This window comes from Canis lupus, chromosome 1 (assembly GCF_003254725.2).
Source record: "Canis lupus dingo isolate Sandy chromosome 1, ASM325472v2, whole genome shotgun sequence".
Classification (NCBI taxonomy): Eukaryota; Metazoa; Chordata; class Mammalia; order Carnivora; family Canidae; genus Canis; species Canis lupus.
In genome coordinates this window covers 100,736,070-100,757,108 of record NC_064243.1, presented here as the reverse complement: position 1 = coordinate 100,757,108, position 21,039 = coordinate 100,736,070, and the positions used below count along the sequence as shown (strand labels likewise).

The 21,039-nt window shown below is 42.3% G+C and overlaps 1 protein-coding gene across 4 annotated transcripts in view; it reads left to right on the top strand.

The window, feature by feature from the left end:
• The window catches only part of LOC112644923 (zinc finger protein OZF-like), a 34,617-nt gene extending 20,018 nt beyond the window's left edge, over window positions 1–14,599 (top strand). For 3 of the 4 annotated variants that reach the window (XM_025423712.3, XM_025423711.3, XM_025423713.3), the window contains exon 2: window positions 3,253–14,599. In XM_025423712.3, the coding sequence (XP_025279497.1) occupies window positions 3,405–4,796 (1,392 nt within the window). In that variant the 5' untranslated portion in view covers window positions 3,253–3,404 and the 3' untranslated portion in view covers window positions 4,797–14,599. Of the gene's footprint in view, window positions 1–1,901; window positions 2,029–3,252 lie in introns of all 4 variants that reach the window. The other variant, XM_025423710.3, reaches the window with a different exon arrangement.
• The last annotated feature ends 6,440 nt before the right edge of the window (window positions 14,600–21,039 follow it).

The following is a 21,039-nucleotide window of genomic DNA, read 5'->3' as shown; positions in this document are numbered from 1 at the left end:
CCTTGTGTCTGGGGGCACTTGAAGAAACTCTAGGCACAGTCCTGAGTCTAGGCTGAGGATTATATGGAAGGATTCTTGTTTCTTGAAAGAGGTGTGGAAGGTTATCCTTGGAACAGTGCCAGTATGTGCAAATACTTGGAAGGTACAACTTAGCTGGGAGTGCCAAGGGAACTGAAGTTTCCTTTTTTTTCCTCATGGAAACAAGAGGACAGAAGGCAGGGCTGGAGTGGCTGCCTTTGAGGTCAGGTGTCAATTCTGGAGATAAGAAGTTTGATTAAGAGTAAAGTGATCTTACCAAGGTCTTAACAGGTGTCGTGTGGCTGGCTGCATAGTGGAGAATGGACTCTTAAGATAAGGGAGGGAGAAGGATGACCAGGAAGGAGGCGGCTGTAATAGGCCAGATGAGTATTGTTGGATGCGGGAAGGGGCATGGGGCTGAGGCGGGAGGACTTCTCCATCGAGGTGGGAGAAGTGGTTGGATCCTGGACCCTTTTTTTTTTTTTTTTAAATCAGGTCATCCAGATTTGTTTATGTGGAAGGTGAAGGACAGAAAGGAATTGAGGATGATCCCAAAGTTTTTGGTCTTAACAGCTGGAAGGATGTAAGTTCCAGCAACGGAGATGGGGTAGTTGGTAGTGGGATCAGTTTTCAGTGGGGTATCAGGAGGTTTGTTTCAGCCATATTAAGCCTGAGACATTTCAGAGACCACTGAATGGAAGCATTAAGTGGGCAATTGCACACAGTTTGGAAGGTTTCAGAATGGAGCGTCCCAAAGACGATTGCTGCTGTGTCAGCCAGGGTGGAGCTGTTGGTTGCATTGAGAAGGGGGAATCTTCAGATCTTGGTGGTAATACTGTTAGCAGTCCAAGAAGATGATGTGGGCCAAGAACTGAGCCTCTGACTTGGACACCTGGTTGAAGGTGGAGAGTATTGGGTACACAGGTGATGGAGAAAAGTGGCTGGGGAGAAGTGTGGGCAGGATGATGATCTGGCAGGTGACCAAGGTTTCCAAGGGAAAATTGAACATGAGAGGAATGTGGAGGCATAGGAGTAATTGAGGCAGGATGATATTCCCTAGGATTTTGTGGTGACCCTTAGGTGGGGCATGAGGTGTTTCAGTCAGTATGGTAGGTTATTTCAGAGTCCATTGTGGTCATCTGTGTGTTGTTAGGCCTGGGGTAGAGGACCAGTGGGGCTAGTTTTGAATGAGGTTTTGGTGTGACTGGAGGGGACAGGAAGTTGAAGAGGGCCAAAGATATCTGAGGTATGCATGTAGTTATGGTTGGTGAGGTTGAAGCAAAGAACAGAGCCAGCTTTCTATGAAGGGGAGGCTTTCCTAGCAGAATTCTGGACTCCCTTGGTACTGGAAGCCATTGGAGGTCTGGATAATATTGGATTCCATTTGAGTTTGTCAAGCAAATATTGTCTCGATGCTGTGTGCCAAGTGATATGAGGAAAATCTAGGGATATCCCTGTGCTATGGGGCAGGAGGGTAGTTGTGGTGGTGGAGGGAGTGCATCTGTGGGTTCCAAAGATGTAAAAGGTGCAGTCTATGCATCACAGGGATGTGGAGAGTGAGTATGAGCTAATGACCCCAGGTCCTGGTATTGGAGTCTTAAGGTTGAATGAAAAGCTCAAATGTGGTTGAGTCTGGGATGCTTAGTCTGGAGGACTGCAGGATTATTGCTTAACAGGAGGGGTGGGGCCCAATGTGCCAGGCCCAGAGTTTAGATGGTGTTTATCTGATGACCTGCTGTTGTTGCTGAGGGCTGACCACAGCCATTAATGGGACCATGAGGAGAGACCACCGGTGGTGCCAATGGGGTGATTTTGTGGGGGAAGGGATTGTGGGTCCTTGTGAGAGGGGCTCTTTGGGGTTTCATCTGTCTCTGTCCTGACAGGACAGTGTGACATTTGAAGACGTGGCTGTGTACTTCTCCTGGGAAGAATGGGGTCTCCTTGATGAGGCTCAGAGACACTTATACCACGATGTGATGCTGGAGAACTTTGCACTTGTGACCACCCTGGGTAAGGCCCTCATTCCCTCCCCAGGGATCTGGGCTAAGCCTTTCCACATTTATCCCAGGGATAGCTCTGTATTTCTCCCATCACAAACATGGGCACTGCTTCCTTCCCCAGTTCCCTGGTTAGTTGCAGTCGTTAGGGTTGGGCTGAGTGCACTGTCCCAGCACTTCACCAGGGAGGATTCAGGGTCAGTAGTCTTGCAGTTATGCTAATGGCTTCCACCTTGCTTGTCCTTTCACTGTCTGGCTGACTCTGTCCAAGTCCACGGCATCTCTCTGTCCCCAGTGTTGGCCTCTTCCTATAGGTGATGACATTTCCTGTCTCTGCCTGCTCCAGGAATTATAGTCACTGACATGGTCAGTACTTATGTGGACTATGGTTCTCACAGGAACCTCCTCTGAGGATTTTTTTTTCCTTGTAATATTAATTTTCTTTCCTATGGTCTGTTTATGTGTTAAGTTGCTCTGGGCCAGTGCTGGCCATTCATCTGTCCCACCTTTTTCCTTATAGCTTGAATCATGCAGGTCCCATTTAGTTCCTGAATCAGAGGTTCTGGAGAGTCCTGGGTACTTCCAGGCCATGGCAAGTTAGACTCAGAGGAGTCTTGGCCCTGAGAAATGTTAAGGCTCATCAAGGCTCCATTCAGATCGTACCAAAAATCTGTCCTATTTCACTGGTGGCTATTGGCCACCTCATTTCTACTTTTCCTTCTTGACACTTGCTAATTTGTCATTTCTGCTCTGAATTTGGTTAATTCCCACCACTCTGGACTCCATATGTCACCACTTCCTCTATTGCTTTCTCTGTAGTGCTTTCTCACATTGACCTACATATGTTGTATCATTAAGTGTGCACATATCCTCACATAGTTCTTAAACACCAGCTCTCTTACACTTGGATTTTCCTGAGCTTACATACACCTTTCTTCACTGTTGTCAGCAAGGATTTACTGAAAGCCATTAGCAGAGGAATGAGCTATAGACCCTGCTGCTCCTCCCTGTGCCACACCCCATCCTTATGTTCTTCACCTGGAGAGGTCTCCCTCACTGTCTGACCTTTAGAGGCCCAGTACTGCATAGCAGCTTCTCTACCCTCACCCCAGCTCCTTCATCCTGGTAATAGTGCCATCAGCTCATTCTGATGGGTGTGAGAGACACGTAATTATGATGGTGCTGCCTCTTCCCACTACTGCCTATACGTACTTCACTAGAATTTCTCTGCTTTCAGGTTATTGGCATGGAGCAGAGGATGAGGAGGCACCTTCTGAGCAGGATGCTTCTGTAGAAGTGTCGCAGGTTAGGACTCACCATGTAGGCCCATATCCCAAGAAGACACACCCCTGTGGGATATGTTTTCTGGTCTTAAAAGACATTTTGGGCATGACTCTTGATCAAAGAACACATGCCCAATTGAGACCATACACATGTAGAAAACAAATTAGTTTCATTGCAAACCTTCATCAGCATGGGAAGCAGCACAGTGGAGAGAAACTTTTGAAATGGGCTTCATGTATGAAGAGCTGCAGGTTCCCTGTGTCAGGGAAATCCTTTACCTGTGGGGAAGTTGATAAGGACTTCCTCGCCAATTCAGGTGAGCACCAGCACCAGGATATTTGTAATGGGAAGAAACCACACAGTTGCACTGTGTGTGGGGAAGCTATTCACAGTGAGAAAAGCTGTTACAGTTGGTGCAAATGCAAGAAAACCTTCAGCCACAAATACACTCTTACTGAACACCTGAGTGTCCACAATGGAGAAAGGCCTTATGAGTGCAGTGAATGTGGGAAATCCTTCACCCGAAGGTTTAACCTCTCTCAGCATCAGAAAGTCCACACTGGAGAAAGGCCCTATAAATGCAATGAATGTGGAAAATTCTTCACCCACATCTCCAGTTTCATTCAACACCAGAGAATTCACACTGGGGCGAAACCTTATAAATGCAGCAGATGTGGGAAATTCTTTGGCCAAAGTTCCAGCCTTATTGTACACAAGAGAGTTCACACTGGAGAAAAGCCTTATGAGTGCAGTGAATGTGGGAAATCCTTTAGCCAAAGCTCCAGTCTCATTAAACATCAGAGAGTTCACACTGGAGTGAGGCCTTATGAGTGTGGCGAATGTGGAAAATGTTTTGGTGACACCTCCACCCTCATTAAACACCGTAGAGTTCACACTGGAGAAAAGCCTTATGAGTGCAGGGAATGTGGGAAATTTTTTAGCCAAAGTTCTGGCCTCATTCAACACCAGAGAGTTCACACTGGAGAAAGACCTTATAACTGCAGGATATGTGGAAAATCCTTTACCCGCAATTCTGACCTCATTGAACACAAAAGAGTTCACACTGGAGAGTGGCCTCACGAGTGCAAGGCATGTGGAGAATTCTTTAGTGACACCCAATTTGCTCAACACGAAAAAATTCACATCAGGAAAAGGCCTCATGAGTGCAACATATGTGCAAAAGCCTTCAGCCGAAGGTATAACCTCATTCGACACCAGAAAGTTCACGACCTCACAGAAAGGCCGTATATGTGCAGCAAATGTGGGAATGTCTTCAAACAGTGGTCTGCGCTGATTCAGCACCAGAAAGTTCACAATGCAGATGGGCTTTATGAGTGCAATGAATGTGGGAAAGCCTTTAGCCGAAGGTGTAACCTCATCCGACACAAAAAAGTCCACACTGGAGAGAGACCTTATGGGTGCAGTGAATGTGGGAAAGCCTTCAGCCGAAAGTCTCACCTCATCAGGCACCAGAGAGTTCACACAGCAAAGCCATAGTCATTCAAGGAACGGGCCTTTTACTTCTTCGATGTCATTATATTGGAGAAGAGCCTTTGTGAGGGTGCCTATTCCTAATTTTGAACTCATATATCTGAATGTACACCACAGGGAAGATTCGCTATAGGTTCCAGGTATGTGGGAAGCTTCTAGGAACCATATTGCACTTCCTAACCTACTTGGGGTCCTTGCTGAAATTGTGTGACTGTGTTTCTGTGGTGTAAGTCATCTCTGCTCTACTGCCTAAAAGACCCCAATGGTATACATCAATCACCCCAATGTTTAGGAAAGTAGATTGTGTTTGCTCTGGATATAATAATGAGCAGCCTGAGCCTTTAAGGTGATGTCATTCTTTTCTCTATAATGATGTGTATACCTGACCCAGTTTTCTCCTAAAAGACCTTATCTAGGGGATCCCTGGGTAGCTTAAGCGGTTTGGCCCCCGCCTTCGGCCCAAGGTGTGATCCTGGAGTCCTGGGATCAAGTCCCACATTGGGCTCCCTGCATGGAGCCTGCTTCTCCCTTACCTGTGTCTCTGCCTCTCTCTCTCTATGTCTCTCATGAATAAATAAAAATCTTTAAAAACAAAAAAAGAAAAAGACTTTATCTGGATTCTACTGGTGGCTTTTAGAGGTTTGTCTTCATGGACATTGTTTTCATATGACACTTAAGGATTTTTCCAGTTTCCATGTCACCAACCCATAAACTGCCTGCCTCATCTTGTTAAGATTTGTGCAGTAATAAAGGCCTTATTGTTTAAGCCATCTCTAATCTTGGGGGTTGTAGTCACTAATGGGTTCCTTTGAAAGCATCATGAAGGGGTAAACAGCTTGTGTGAGACTTCCCAACTTTGGTGTGCCTCAAAGGCCAAGTATGATGGCAAAGAATAGCTCTTTATTTTGGGCCTAGTTTGCAGTGTTGCCCAAGGCTTCCAAAGGAAAGACTGTAGGCTTTGTACAGTGGAGCGAAACTGTTGAATCTGGATGCCAAGATTTTGTGGGCCCAGATGTCACATTGAGGAATGGGCACTTGCAATAATCCCCAGTGTTTCTGTGATTGGTTCCTTTGCTTATAGTGCGTATCATGTAATGACTACATGGTTAAGGGAAATCTCTTTTCCAGGGCCTTCAGGGGCGCCATGTGCCCTGGTGTCCAGAATTTAGTAGGGTAGTATCACTGGTTTTAACACTAAAGAATCAGGGAATCATAATTGGTGAGAAAACACTAGATTGATAGGAAGTGGTGGAGCCTGCAGCAAACTAGATGGAACATTCCTCTCCTAAAAGTGGACCCACAGCTATTCTGGTGACTGGCTGTGTCGGGTGAGCATGTACCTCCTGGCCTGTGTATCTTGAATAGCTGAGGTGACTGGCAGAGAAAATAAAGGTTTTGTGGATTCCTATGGCTTTCTGGGCTGTTAGCCTTAAGACTGTTACTGTACATACAGGAAAACAAGGACAGAAGGGAGATCTCTTAGTCCAGTGATACGGCCTTTGTGACTACGGTAGAAACATCTTCCATTGCTCAGATATTTAGTACTACTGAGGTAAGGCATCCCTCCAAAAGCATTAAGAGAGAAGTGATGGAGATAATAGAGGGTTGCCAAGCCTGATTTTTTTTTTTTTAATGGAGTGGGAGATCCTTTTATTTTGAACCATTGCTTAAAGCTTTAAGTTCTAATGACATGCAGTAAACTGCACATATTGAAAGTATATAGTTTGGTAAGATTTGACAGTATAATCCACAAAATCATCATCATTGTGATAATGAATATATAAGCCCCACACATGTTTACTTCAATTTTTATTACTCTCTCTGCCCTCTCTGGCTCTCTGGGCAAATTTGGATTTACTTTCCTTTACAGTAGACTACATTTTCTAGAATTTTATGTGATTGGAATCATAAAGTATTCTTTTTTTCTGATTTCATATATCCTGGATAATTACTTAGATTTAAAAAGTTCATTCCTTTCATTGCTGAGTAGTATTCTGTTGTATGGATATACCATTATTTGCTCTGTATATCTGTTCCTTGACATCTGGGTTTGAAAGTTTTGGCTATTAAATAAAACTTCTATGAAGATTCACATATATATCTTTATACAGATACATGTTTCATCTTTCTTGTGTTAATACCTCTGAGTGCAATGCCTGAATAATAGGGTAGGTGAATATTTAGCTTTTTAGGAAGTTGCCAAAGTGATCTGAAAGGGTTTTTCTATTTCCTACCAGCAGTATATGAGAGTTTCACTGCTTCCCTGGTTCCTGTGAGACATTGGAATTTCCACTTAATCCCTCCCTCCATAGGGTCCATCTGCAAGGATGTAAAACCACTCAGAGGGGCACCTGGGTGGCTCAGTCGTTGAGCATCTGTCTTTGGCTCAGGTCATGATCCTGGGGACCTGGGATCGAGTCCCACATTGGGCTCCCTGCAGGGAGCCTGCTTCTCCCTCTGCCTATGTCTCTGCCTCTCTCTTTGGGTCTCAAATAAATGGATATATCTTTAAAAAACAACAACACTCAGAACCAGGCTTGAATAGGCTTCTCAGCAACCGAGTCCCACTGCACATGTTGCCTGTAATCTGGTCCCTTTGGTTTTGTGGTGTCCTTCCTATATGACAGGCATAGCAGGAAGTGACAGAATGTTTTCTTATGCTATCTGTGTAAGGAATAATCTTTCTCAATCCATTTGGGCTTGTGGTCTCCTTACCAGTCATATGTATGGCAGATTGGCAAGCAAAAATCTAGACTAGCAGTTGCTGCTTCATAAAGATTGCTTGACTTTTTGACACCACATTTTCATTACCATGATTTTCTAGTTTCTTCATATCTAGTAAAGAAGTCACCTTTTGGCTTTCTCTTTCAAAGTTACCTGTAAGCAAAATCATTGTAAAAGGGGTTATGTATAACACAGGAGAAATAGCTATAAAATAAAATGTAAGGGATGCCTGGGTGGCTCAGTGGTTGAGCGTCTGCCTTTGGCTCAGGGTGTGATCCCAGGATCCAGGATCGAGTCCCACATCAGGCTCCTGCGGGAAGCCTGCTTCTCCCTCTGCCTGTGTCTCTGCCTGTCTGTCTCTCATGAATAAATAAATAAAATCTTTAAAAAAATAAAATGTAAGATTTACTTTCAAAGTTAGGAGGATATAAGTAATACAAAAGTTGTGATAATATGGAAATGCTGGGCATTGAATACAGTGGTTTCATAAAGTACACAATGGATAGGATAAATAGTAATGTCTGTACAGGGGCACCTGGGTGGCTGTCAGTTGAGCATCTGCCTTCAGCTCAGGTCGTGATCCCAGGGTCCTGGGATTGAGCTCTGCATCAGAGTTCCTGCTCAGGGTGGAGTCTGCTTCTCTCTCTACCTCTGCATGTGCATATGCTCTCTATCTCTCTCAAATAAATCTTTTTTAAAAAAGAATGTCAAAAAAAAAAAAAAAAGAATGTCTATTCGACTAAAATAAAAAATATTAGGGGTGCCTGGCTGGCTCAGTTGGTAGAACATGCGACTCTTGATTTTCAGGTTGGGAGTTCAAGCCCCAAATTGGGTGTAGAGTGTATTTTGGGGGAAAAAAAAAGTATGAATATATATGATGGGGATTAATAGTAATATATATTAAATTATATATGTTAATATATAATATACTAAAAGCATATGTAAAAAATATATATTAAAATATATATTATTAAATATCAGTGGAGGAACTCTCAAAACAGTCCTAAAGGGGTAAAACTAGTGGAGATTTTAAAGGAAATCTAAAACCTGACACATTAAAGAAGCAGCAGACATATATCTAGATAATAGAACACAAAGAAGGAGGAAATTGCAGAGGGGGAATGTTTGGAAGGGAGAAACACATGCTGCCTAGACCCATTATAATAAGAATCAACGACAGGAGGAAGTTATACACATGTGCAAGGAGAGAAATGGAGGAACCCAAGTCAGCAGGCTCATTCCTTTTCACGATTAATGAATGCAAGTGTACCATGAGATAAGTTCTTAAAGTATTGAAGTAAAAATTATATATACCAAGAAAATCCTCAAGCAGCCAACAGACACATGAAAAGATGCTCATCACTAATCATCAGAGAAATGTAAATCAAAACCAGAATGAGTATCACCTCATATTTGTCATAATGGCAAAAATAAAAAACATGGAAAACAAGTATTGGCAAGGAAGTGGAGGAGAAAGGAAACTTCATGCACTGTTGGTGAGAATGCAAATTGGTGCAGCTATTGTGGAAAACAGTTTGAAGATTGCTAAAAAATTAAAAATAGAATTACCATATGATCCAGTAATTCCACTACTGGGTATTTACACAAAGAATATGAAAAACAATCATTTGAAAAGATACATACACCCCTATGTTTATTGGAGATTTTTTTATAATAGCAAGATATGGAATCAAAGTACCATGGACTTTCTTCAGAGAGTTGGAACAAATCATCTTAAGATTTGTGTGGAATCAGAAAAGACCCCGAATAGCCAGGGGAATATTGAAAAAGAAAACCATAGCTGGGGGCATCACAATTCCAGATATCAGGTTGTACTACAAAGCTGTAGTCATCAAGACAGTGTGGTACTGGCACAAAAACAGACACACAGATCGATGGAACAGAATAGAGAATCCAGAAGTGGACTCTCAACTTTATGGTCAATTAATATTTGAGAAAGCAGGAAAGACTATCCACTGGAAAAAAGACAGTCTCTTCAATAAATGGTGCTGGGTAAATTGGACATCCACATGCAGAAGAATGAAACTGGACCATTGTCTTATACCATACACAAAGATAAACTCAAAATGGATGAAAGATCTCAATGTGAGACAAGATTCCATCAAAATCCTAGAGGAGAGCACAGGCAACACCCCCCCCTTTTTTAATTTATTTATTTATGATAGAGAGAGGCAGAGACACAGGAGGAGGGAGAAGCAGGCTCCATGCCAGGAGCCTGATGTGGGACTCGATCCCGGGACTCCAGGATCGCGCCCTGGGCCAAAGGCAGGCGCTAAACCGCTGAGCCACCCAGGGATCCCCGCAACACCCTTTTTGAACTTGGCCACAGCAACCTCTTGCAAGATACATCCATGAAGGCAAGAGAAATAGAAGTAAAAATGAATTATTGGGACTTCATCAAGATAAAAAGCTTTTGCACAGCAAAATAAACAGTCAACTAAACTAAAAGACAACCTACAGAATGGGAGAAGACACTTGCAAATGACATATCAGATAAAGGGCTAGTGTCCAAGATCTATAAAGAACTCATTAAATTCAACAGCAAAGAAACAAACAATCCAATCATGAAATGGGCAGAAGACATGAACAGAAATCCGGGGCTGCCCCAGATTGTGTTTTAATCGCCTCAGCAGCAATGAAAAACGATCCGGACACATTGAACAACATGGCTGAATTGTACTGACTAGTACTTTTTATTTCCCTCAGTGGCGGATACAGAGGCATCTATTTAGGAACATTTGTTAAATTCTAAGTATATATTAATCCCCTGTGCAAATGTTGTATTTCACCATAAGAGTGTGAAGAAAAAATGGGATAAACCTAAGTGTGGTCCTTAAGTGATAGAACCAAAAAACAGTAATATGTAAGAATTTAATGAAGATGAATTATACATAACCTTCCCAGAAAACAGAAATGCGAAAGGATTAAAAGTTGGAAAGAAGAAAAAGAAGGTTGATTATTAGGTTTAACTAGCAGGTTTCTTTCTAATGAGATCTCTCATAAGAGGCAAGGTATGAAACAAAAACACAAAATCAATCAGTATGAGTGTGAATTCCTTACAGACTCAGAGAGTGATTGCTTGACTGAAAATCAAGTGGAACAGATCAATCCATAAAATGCAAAAGAAAAAACTCCCAAAATGCTTCATTCAGCTTCAAAAACACTGTTACCTGGATGCAAAGTATTTCCATTAAGAACATGGTCAGAAACTTGGACAAATGAGTTTGAGTCGAGTTGTGACATGGAATGATGGCTGGAGTTTATAGGTTGTAAATCTGTTTTCTCATCTTCAGATGAACATGAGGATACTTAGCTTATAGATGAGTTGTATGAATACATTGTTAGCAGACCCCTAGAAATAAAATAATCTCAGACTCACTGTTAGAAAATATGAAATCTGCTGTAGAACCTATAGACCAGTAAGGTCAGGGGACAGACATGCAGTTCAGGAAAGAACTGACAGCAGTCATTAGAGCAGGTCTGGGAAAGCTCACTGTGAGGTGTGTCTGCCTGAGTCAGAGACAGAGTCATCACAGAGAAGGAAACTGCTGTATCCTTTATGGCTTCATTAGGTGTCATTGGGCTAAGGTTCCATTTTAAATACAGTGTTTTCTCATCAACTATTCAAGAACTAATTAGTCTAGGAATTACTTTAGGACTACAGAGGACAAAAGTTAATTGGTGATCTGTAGGTAATTGGAAAGCATTTAAGTCAGGGTGATTTAGAGAAACACACCCTAACTGATAGTGGATTCTGTGTGAGTGGATGTCATAGGAAGGACAAGGCCTCATCATAGACAATTGTGGAAACAAGCTCAAGAAACAGTTGCATGGCGCATGATTTTTTTAATAAAAATTAATTGGACTTACGGAGGCCTATAAATGTCATCATTTTCTATGTGCAAATAAATGATAAAAAGGTTATACATTCTCAAAGACAGCATTCAGTCTTAGGATTTATCACAATTAACTATAAAATAGTTCTAAAAATATCTGGACTCTTCAGGAAAATTAACAGGTTAAATTAAAATCCTTAAAGATGATATGAACAGCCTGAATTAAATAAAAGACAAGACATCCCAGAGGAAAAAATATACTTAATAGTAAATGTGAGAAATAGTAAATGTGAGAAATGCTTACTTAAGTTCTTGAAAGTTTGCCTTTTGTTCAAAATAAAAGCACTTTGGAGATATTCTGAGTTCCATCACCCTAGGGATATTAGAATGAAGCTTAATGGCCTGGGAGTCACTCAAAAGGCAAGTGATGCTGAGGGAAACTCCTCTACCCACTCTGTGTATGTAAAAGACAACTTTACATCCAATGTCATCCAGGAAGTATTTCCATCCAAAAGCTGCCATGGTCTTGAGGGATCCCTTTGGACAAAAACACCAAGGAGTTGGCTTAGACCAGTTGGTTGAAAATCAGTTCTTTGGATTTCAACTTGGGTCTAGTAATCAAAGTGAAGTTATAAAGACCAAAGAGGAGGGAATTTCCCAGGGTCTCCACTCCTTCTGAATGAGGAAGATGAACCCCATTTCCAAGTTGGAAGAGCCCATCATATCAATATCAAGTGGAAATCAGTCTTTTAAAACATTTTTGAAGATTTTGTTTATTATTTATTTATTTGTTTGTTTGTTTGTTTATTTATTTATTTGAGACAAGGGAGAGGCAGAGACATAGGCAGAGAGAGAAGCAGACTCCCTGCAGGGAGCCCGATGTGGGACTCTATTCCAGGACATGGATCATGACCAAAGCCAAAGGCAGATGCTCAACCACTGAGCCACCCAGGTGCCCTGCAAATTGGTCTTTTCTTTATAGTGGAAATCAGTCTTCGATGGAGTTGAAGATCTGGAGGAAACCCCATATGTATATATTACTATCTCCTGTTTCCTGTAGGGCTTTTCATTAACCACATTTTTTCCACATAAAGAACATTCAGAATATGTCCTGAAAGGCAAACAAAAGGGGGCACCTGGGTGGCTTATTTGGTTAAGGGTCTAACTTGATTTTTGGCTCAGGTCAGGATCTCAGGGACCTAAGATTAAGCTCCACCTCATGAAGCCTGCTTAAGATTCTCCCTCTCCCTCTGCCCCTCTCTCCTCCCCCTACCCCCGCCAAACAAACAAACAAATGGATCAGAGAGGTTATCTAAAGGAGATTTTACTAAGTAGTAAATAAATGATGTTTCTCCAAGGTTGCACGCTAATTGACAACAACCCTTAGTCCTTGGGTTATTGAAGGAGGGAATTGTGGGTTTGTTTGTTTGTTTGTTTGTTTGTTTGTTTGTTTTTAACAATTTTATTCATGAGAGACACAGAGAGAGGCAGAGACATAGGCAGAAGGAGAGGCAGTCTCCCTGTGGGGAGCCAGAAGGAGGGCTTGATCCCAGAACCCTAGGATTGTGACCTGAGCCAAAGGCAGATGCTCAACCACTGAGCCACCCAGGTGCTTCAGTTGTGGGGTATTCAGACAAAAACGTTCATGTTAACTTTATAGGCAGGTCGATTTGCTCAGAATGTTTAGATACAATTGTGATTTTTATAACAGCAATTACAATTGAAAGATAGTTTTAAGAAAAAGTAGTAGAATATACATATGAACTTTGTCAAAAGAGAATTTTAAACCAAAGGGAAGTTCCAGAAATAATTTTGAAAACATAAAATGAATTTAATTCTCCAACAAAGATGCCATTTTATGTAGAGTGAGAATTTACATAGTTTCTGTAAATCATAGACAACTTTGAGGAGTCTCTGACTCCTTAACAGCTGTGATCACCAGCCACTCCCATGCTCAAAGTGTAGTCATTCAAGGGCAAAAATAAGAGATTAATTTTATTCCCTTTATAAAAAGGAAATGGTGGCCATGGAGCTGTGGTTAGGAGCTAAATTATGTGCACTGTGCAGAGAAAGAATATTGAAATGTCCATCATTATGCTACTTGGGTAGAACTTTATATGTCATAACAAACTATCCTGTTAATGCTACAGGTGTGTGAGTGGTGAACACACTAGAATTTCAAAGGGGGATCAAAGGGGACAGCGAGGTTCTTCTTGGGTAGAAAGTTATGTATTTATAGGATAATTAGAATTTCACAGTAATTAGGATGCCTGGGTGGCTCAGTGGTTGAATGTCTGCCTTTGGCTCAGGGTGTGATCCTGGGCTTCCGGGATCAAGTCCCGCATTGGACGTCCTGCATGGAGCCTACTTCTCCCTCTGCCTGTGTCTCTGTCTCTGTGTGTGTGTGTGTGTGTCTTTCATAAATGAATAAATAAAATCTTTTTAAAAAAAGAATTTCACAGTAATTTTGAAATCTGATAATACTGAGAATCTGAGAATATTGAAGTCCCTGATAATCTCTGCTCTTCTAAAGATGGAGTCTTTAGTCACTTTTCTCTTAAAACAGTCATCTCCACACGGGAGTTGAAGATTTATACTCTTCCACCAATCATAGGCATTGTAGAGAAATGTAATTACAGGATCCTTTAAACACACAGGTTCTCAGTGATTAAAAACAAACAAAACCTACTGCATATATCTGCAATTGCCACCCAGAAATCAAGTGTCCATTTTGCAGATGAGAACTAAAAATAATTGTCTTACTGTTCGTTGTGTCTTGGGAGGTTTTTGATGACTGCTTCAATTTCCTCCTTGGTTATTGGCCTCTTCAGTTTCCTATTTCCTCCTGTTCCAGTTTTGGTAGTTTGTGGTTTTCCAGAAATGCGTCCATTTCTTCTAGAATGCCTAGTTTATTGGCGTAAAGCTGCCCATAATAAGTTTTTAAAATCGTTTGTATTTCCTTGGTATTGGTGGTGATCTCTCCTTTCTCATTCATGATTTTATTAATTTGAGTCTTTTCTCTTTTTAATATGGCTGGCTACTGGTTTATCTATCTTATTAATTCTTTCAAAGAACCAACTCCTGGTTTTGTTGATCTGTTCTACAGTTATTCTGGTCTCTATTTCATTGAGTTCTGCCCGAACCTTTATTAAGTCTCTTCTTCTGCTGGGTGTAGGATCTATTTTCTGTTCTTTCTCTAGCTCCCTTAGGTGCAACGTTAGCTTTTGTATTTGAGTTCTTTCCAATTTTTGGATGGATGCTTGTATTGCATGTATTTCCCCCTCAGTACTGCTTTTGCTGTATCCCAAAGATTTTGAATGGTTGTATCTTCATTCTCATTAGTTTCCATGAATCTTTTTAATTCTTCTCTAATTTCCTGGTTGACCCTTTCATCTTTTAGCAGGATGGTCCTTATCCTCCATGTGTTTGAAATCCTTCCAAACTCTTGTGATTTAGTTCTAATTTGAAAGCCTTATGGTCTGAAAATATGCAGGGGATGATCCCAATCTTTTGATATTGGTTAACACCTGATTTATGACCCAGTATGTGGTCTATTCTGGAGAAAGTTCCTTGTGCACTTGAGAAGAATGTGTATTCAGTTGCGTTTGGATGTAAAGTTCTGTAAATATCTGTGAAATCCATCTGGTCCAGTGTATCATTTAAAGCTCTTGTTTCTTTGGAGATGTGTTTAGAAGATCTGTCGATTGTAGAAAGTGCTACATCCAAGTCACCAAGTATAAGTGTATTATTATCTAAGTATGTCTTAACTTTGGTTATTAATTGATTGATATTCTTGGCAGCTCCCACATTTGGGGCATAAATATTAATGATTGTTAGGTCCTCTTGTTGGATAGATCCTTTAAGTATGATATAGTGTCCCTCTTCATCTCTCACTACAGTCTTTGGGATAAACTTTAATTTATCTGATATAAGGATGGCTACCCCTGCTTTCTTTTGAGGACCATTTGCATGGTAAATGGTTCTCCAACCTTCATTTGCATGGTAAATGGTTCTCCAACCTTTTATTTTCAGGCTATAGGTGTCCTTATGTCTAAAATGAGTCTCTTGTAGACAGCAAATAGATGGGTCTTGCTTTTTTATCCAGTCTGAAACCCTGCGCCTTTTGATGGGGTCATTAAGCCCATTCACGTTCAGAGTTACTAATGAAAGATATGAATTTAGTGTCATCATGATACCTATTCAGTCTCTGTTTTTGTGGATTGTTTCCTTGGATTTCCTCTATTACAGAGTCCCCCTTAGTATTTCTTGCAGAGCCGGCTTGGTGGTCACATATTCTTTCAGTTTCTGTCTATCTTGGAAGCTCTTTATATCTCCTTCTATTCTGAATGAGAGCCCTGCTGGATAAAGTATTCTTGGCTGCAGGTTCTTCTCATTTAGGACCCTGACTATATCCTGCCAGCCCTTTCTGGCCTGCCAGGTCTCTGTGGGGAGATCTTCTGTTAACCTAATATTTCTCCCCATAAAGGTTAGGGATCTCTTGTTTCTTGCTGCTTTAAGGATCTTCTCTTTATCTTTGGAATTTGTGAGTTTCACTATTAAATGTGGAGGTGTTGAGCGGTTTTTATTGATTTTAGGGGGAGATCTCTATTTCCTGGATCTGAATGCCTGTTTCCCTTCCCAAGTTAGGAAAGCTCTCAGCTATGATTTGTTCAAAGACATATTCTGGACCTCTGTCCCTTTCGGTGCCCTCGGGAACCCCAATTAAATGTAGATTTTTCCTTCTGAGGCAGTCATTTATTTCCCTTAACCTATCCTCATGATCTTTTAATTGTTTTTCTCTTTTTTCCTCAGTTTCCCTCCTTGCCATCAACTTGTCTTCTATGGGGATCCCTGGGTGGCGCAGCAGTTTAGCGCCTGCCTTTGGCCCAGGGCGCGATCCTGGAGACCCGGAATCGAATCCCACGTCGGGCTCCCGGTGCATGGAGCCTGCTTCTCCCTCTGCCTATGTCTCTGCCTCTCTCTCTCTCTCTCTCTGTGTGTGTGACTATCATAAATTTTTTTAAAAAATGTCTTCTATGTCACTCACTCGTTCTTCTACCTCGTTAATCCTCATCGTTAGGACCTCTAGTTTGGATTGCATCTCATTTAATTGATTTTTAATTTCTGCCTGATTAGATCTAAATTCTACAGTCATGAAGTCTCTCGAATCCTTTATGCTTTTTTCTAGAGCCACCAGTAGCTTTATAATTGTGCTTCTGAATTCGCTTTCTGACCTTGAATTGTAATCCAAATTTTGTACTCTGTGGGAGAGAGGACTGTTTCTGATTCTTTCTTTCGAGGTGAGTTTTTCCTTCTAGTCATTTTGCTCAGTGCACAGTGGCCAAAAACAAGTTGTACTGGAAAAAGGAGAAAAAGAGAGAAGAGAAAAAAGAAAAAGAAGAAGAAAAAAAGTGGGGGGGGAGGAGCAAACAAAACAAAAAATAAGGGGGGTATCCTCTGATTCTATATACTGTAAATCCCTCGACTTCCCCTGGAACTTTCCAGTGCTGCTTGGTCAATAACTTGCTTTTCCCCTGTCCTTCTAGCTGGTCTTCTGGGGGAGGGGGCTCCTGTGCTGATTCTCAGGTGTGTGCACCTGGGGGAGCTGCTCAGCCCCCTGCCTGGTGCACGGCTCAGTGGGAGTTGTTTATCCTGTCAGGACCCAGGAGGAACAACAACAGTGGCAGCGGCCAGCTCTCCAGCCCTAGAGTCAGCTCCGGCAGTAACTACTACAGGTCCCAGTCCACAGGGGCCTGGATGCTCCGGGGGTGGGGGGCAACGATCTGCACAGCTCAGGGCAGCCCAGCGGCAGGAGCGTCCTTGCTGTCCTGTGTCCTCCCGGCCTCTGCCTATCCCGGGGGGAGCCCCGGATCTTGGGCTGTGTCCCCCAGCGCCCTGGGCTCTGGGGCCTGCACCGCTGGAATAGTACTCCTCCCCTCCCCGCGGGGCCACTGCCGGAGCCGCCGCCCGAGCTGCTCCCGGGCCCTTTAGGGAGCTTGGCTGTGGTGTGTGGTGCGCTCTCCTCCCCTCCCCCCCTTCCCCCCCTCGCGCAGGTCCTCTGTTAGTGCCCCTGGGAGCCTGAGGGCATCCCCGCCCCTCCTGGGATTCTGCTCCATCCAACTGCCTGTGAGCACCTTTCCATCCGGGAGGAATGGTAAAGCTCCTGCTTCCTCTGGCCGGGGCTTTCCTGTCCTGGGGGCACTCGCCTTGCGGCCTTAGCCCGGTTCCTCACGGGGCCCCTCCCCCTTGGATGCTTTTTTATTTCTTTATTATTTTTTTTTCAGTCTTCCTGCCTTGATAGAAGCACAAACTCTTCTCACTGTACTATTCCAGCTGTTCTCTCTTTAAATCTCAGACTGAATTTGTAGGTTTTCAGGATGATTTGAAAGTTATCTAGGTAATTTGGTGGGGACAGGTGACGGGGAACCCTACTCTTCCGCCATCTTGCCCCCTCCCAGAAAATTGTTTTTTAAAGCATGTTTTTATTTCTGAGACCACTGAACAAAAACAAAGTTGGCTGTTAAGAAAAGGTAAATTGAGGATAAAATTGACCAAGGTGTATAAACACAAAGAAAGGGATGGTGGGGCAGCCCTGGTGGCTCAGCGGTTTAGAGCCTCCTTCAGCCCAGGGCCTGATCCTGGAGACCGGGGTTGGAGTCCCACATCAGGCTCCCTGCATGGAGCCTGCTTCTCCCTCTGCCTCTCTCTCTCTCATGAATAATAAATAAAATCTTTAAGAAAAAAAAGGGATGGTGTCCTGTTGTTTCATTGCTGAATAAATATTTATTGAGCACCTCATCTGTCTCAGATGCTATTCTAAATGTGTGTTCACACCAGTGAAAATAACCAAAAGTGTGTTGCTCACATTCTAATTGATGGAAATAGAGAACAAATAATAAAAGAAATATTGGGGTTCATAGTAATTTGTAAAGTTACATCACTCAAATAGAGACAGTAGAAAATTCATGTAAAGATAACCATGTACAATAGAGTGGATAGCAATGTAAAATATGGTGATCAGGGTTGGTCTCATAGGGGTGTGAGCAAATATTTGAGTGGTGAGGGAGTGTGTGATTTGCATTTATGGGAGGATGTTCCACACAGATGAAATAACCAGACTAGTGCCTGAAGGAAAAGAGCATACCTGGATCTTTGCTGAAAATGTGAGCATGGAGCATAACTACTAAGGGAGCAAGTATAAAGCTCTGAGGAAGAGCTAAGGAAGCCAGATTATGTAGGGCACTCTAGACCATTGTAAAGAACTTGGAGTTTCTCTAAGTGAAATGGTGAGCCAGTGTATACATAGTATTGGAATAGAGAGGGGCATGATCCAACCTGTATATTAAAAGGACCACTCTAGCTTCTGTGTTGTATATCAATTAGAAGGAGCAGAGGAAGTGGAGAGGTCAGTGAGTCACTATTGTGCCAAAATTTGAACTGGGAAAGTTTAATATAAAGAAACAGGGCTGGAGTTAACAAGGGATTGGAGGGTAAGAAGTAGTGAGAACTCTGAAGAATATAGGAGTATCAGATATAAGGAATTCTAGGCCTGAGACAGAGCAGTCAGAGAGCATATCTCAAGATGAAATCTGTACCTTGTGGGCGAACGCACAGCTGGACCACTGAATAACAGAGAAATCTCAGTTTGAGTCTATGGATCCCAGGTCCTGCCAAGCATACATGGTAGCCAGCAGCTTTCCCAACATCACATCCTTGAGAAGTTTTAAAGTGGACTACCTCTGACCCTCAAGAATAGCTTTCCCAAACACTCCCAACTTCCAGAAGACAGTTTCCAGAAGTCCTGCTGGTGAGACATCAAAGCAACTCTATCATTCCAAAAATCACCATCTGCCCTTTCCAACAAGATCTTAGAAAGTCCCTTTGGTGGGGTAGGAGGATATCCTATTTGGACACATAATCTCAGCCCAAAGTCTTCTAAAATGTGTTCTTCTAATATGTTTCAGGGCTCTTTTTATTTTTACTGACAAATCTGTCATTACAGCAATCCCCTATTGGTCTTTTATGTTAAACTCTCACTGTTCAAATTCTGGTGTGGTTTCTCTCTTCTGATTGGCCCTGGTTGACATATCACCTTGTAAGCAATTAAATTAGAAGTGTATCGGGATCCCTGGGTGGCGCAGCGATTTGGCGCCTGCCTTTGGCCCAGGGCGCGATCCTGGAGACCCGGGATCGAATCCCATGTCGGGCTCCTGGTGCATGGAGCCTGCTTCTCCCTCTGCCTGTGTCTCTGCCTCTCTCTCTCTCTCTCTCTCTCTCTCTCTCTGTGACTATCATAAATAAATAAAAATTAAAAAAAAAAGGGATCCCTGGGTGGCGCAGCGGTTTGGCGCCTGCCTTTGGCCCAGGGCGCGATCCTGGAGACCCCGGATCGAATCCCACGTCGGGCTCCCGGTGCATGGAGCCTGCTTCTCCCTCTGCCTATGTCTCTGCCTCTCTCTCTCTCTCTCTCTGTGACTATCATAAATAAATAAAAATTAAAAAAAATTTTTTTAATTAAAAAAAATATTAAATTAGAAGTGTATCATCCTTTGTTGGTATGTGTCTGTGTGTATGTGTATGTATTTGCACTGATATGCTTGTCTATACATGTTCGCATATGTCTGTGTGTGTGTTCAATCAGAAGCCAATGCACTTTGAGGATTTACCTTTGAGCTCCATCCATCTAGAGAAATTGGGGGCAAAGCTCATTGGCCTGGAAGTCACTGAGGAGGGAGGTGGTGCTGAGGAAAACCCTGCTGCCCATTCTGTATTTTTTTAAAAAGTTTAAATTCTGCATCATGCAGGACACAAATTCTTTCAAAAGCTGCCACTGCCTGAAGAATCCCTATAAAGAAGCAAGGATCTAGGGAGCCTGCTTCTCCCTCTGCCTATGTCTCTTCCTCTCTCTCTCTCTCTGTGTCTCTCATGAATAAATAAAATCTCTAAAAAAAATGTGTAGATTATGAAGAGCAATATTAAGCATGGTCTCACTATGGATATTAATCATTTAGATAACAGATTTTTAATTTATTTTTTAAAATATTTTATTTATTCATGAGAGACACAGAGAGAAAGAGAGGCAGAGACACAGGCAGAGGGAGAAGCAGGCTCCATGCAGGGAGCCTGATGCAGGACTTGATCCTGGAACTCCGGGATCATGCCCTGGGCCAAAGGCAGGCACTAAACCGCTGAGCCACCCAGGGATCCCATAGATAACAAAATTTTTAAATGCCAGTAGTGTATATGAACAGGTAGTACTTAGAAGTAAAAACATTGTAAAGTTATGAAATGCTTGTCTCTAAAATATGTGAAATGAATTGAAAATGATATACCATTATTTTCTAGTGTGATTTTTATAAATTTACCAAAATTGTTTTTTAAGCCACACTTCTGTGGTACAATATTTTCACTTTCATATCACAAACCATAATTAGCCAAATGTTTTACTACTGTGTAAATCTTTAAAAATGGCCCCAAGAAAACGAACTAGGGGTGGTGGAAGGGGAGGAGGGCGGGGGGTGGGGGTGAATGGGTGACGGGCACTGAGGGGGGCACTTGATTGGATGAGCACTGGGTGTTATTCTGTATGTTGGTAAATTGAACACCAATAAAAAAATAAATTTATTATTAAAAAAATAAATTTAAAAAATTAAAATGGCCCCAAGAGT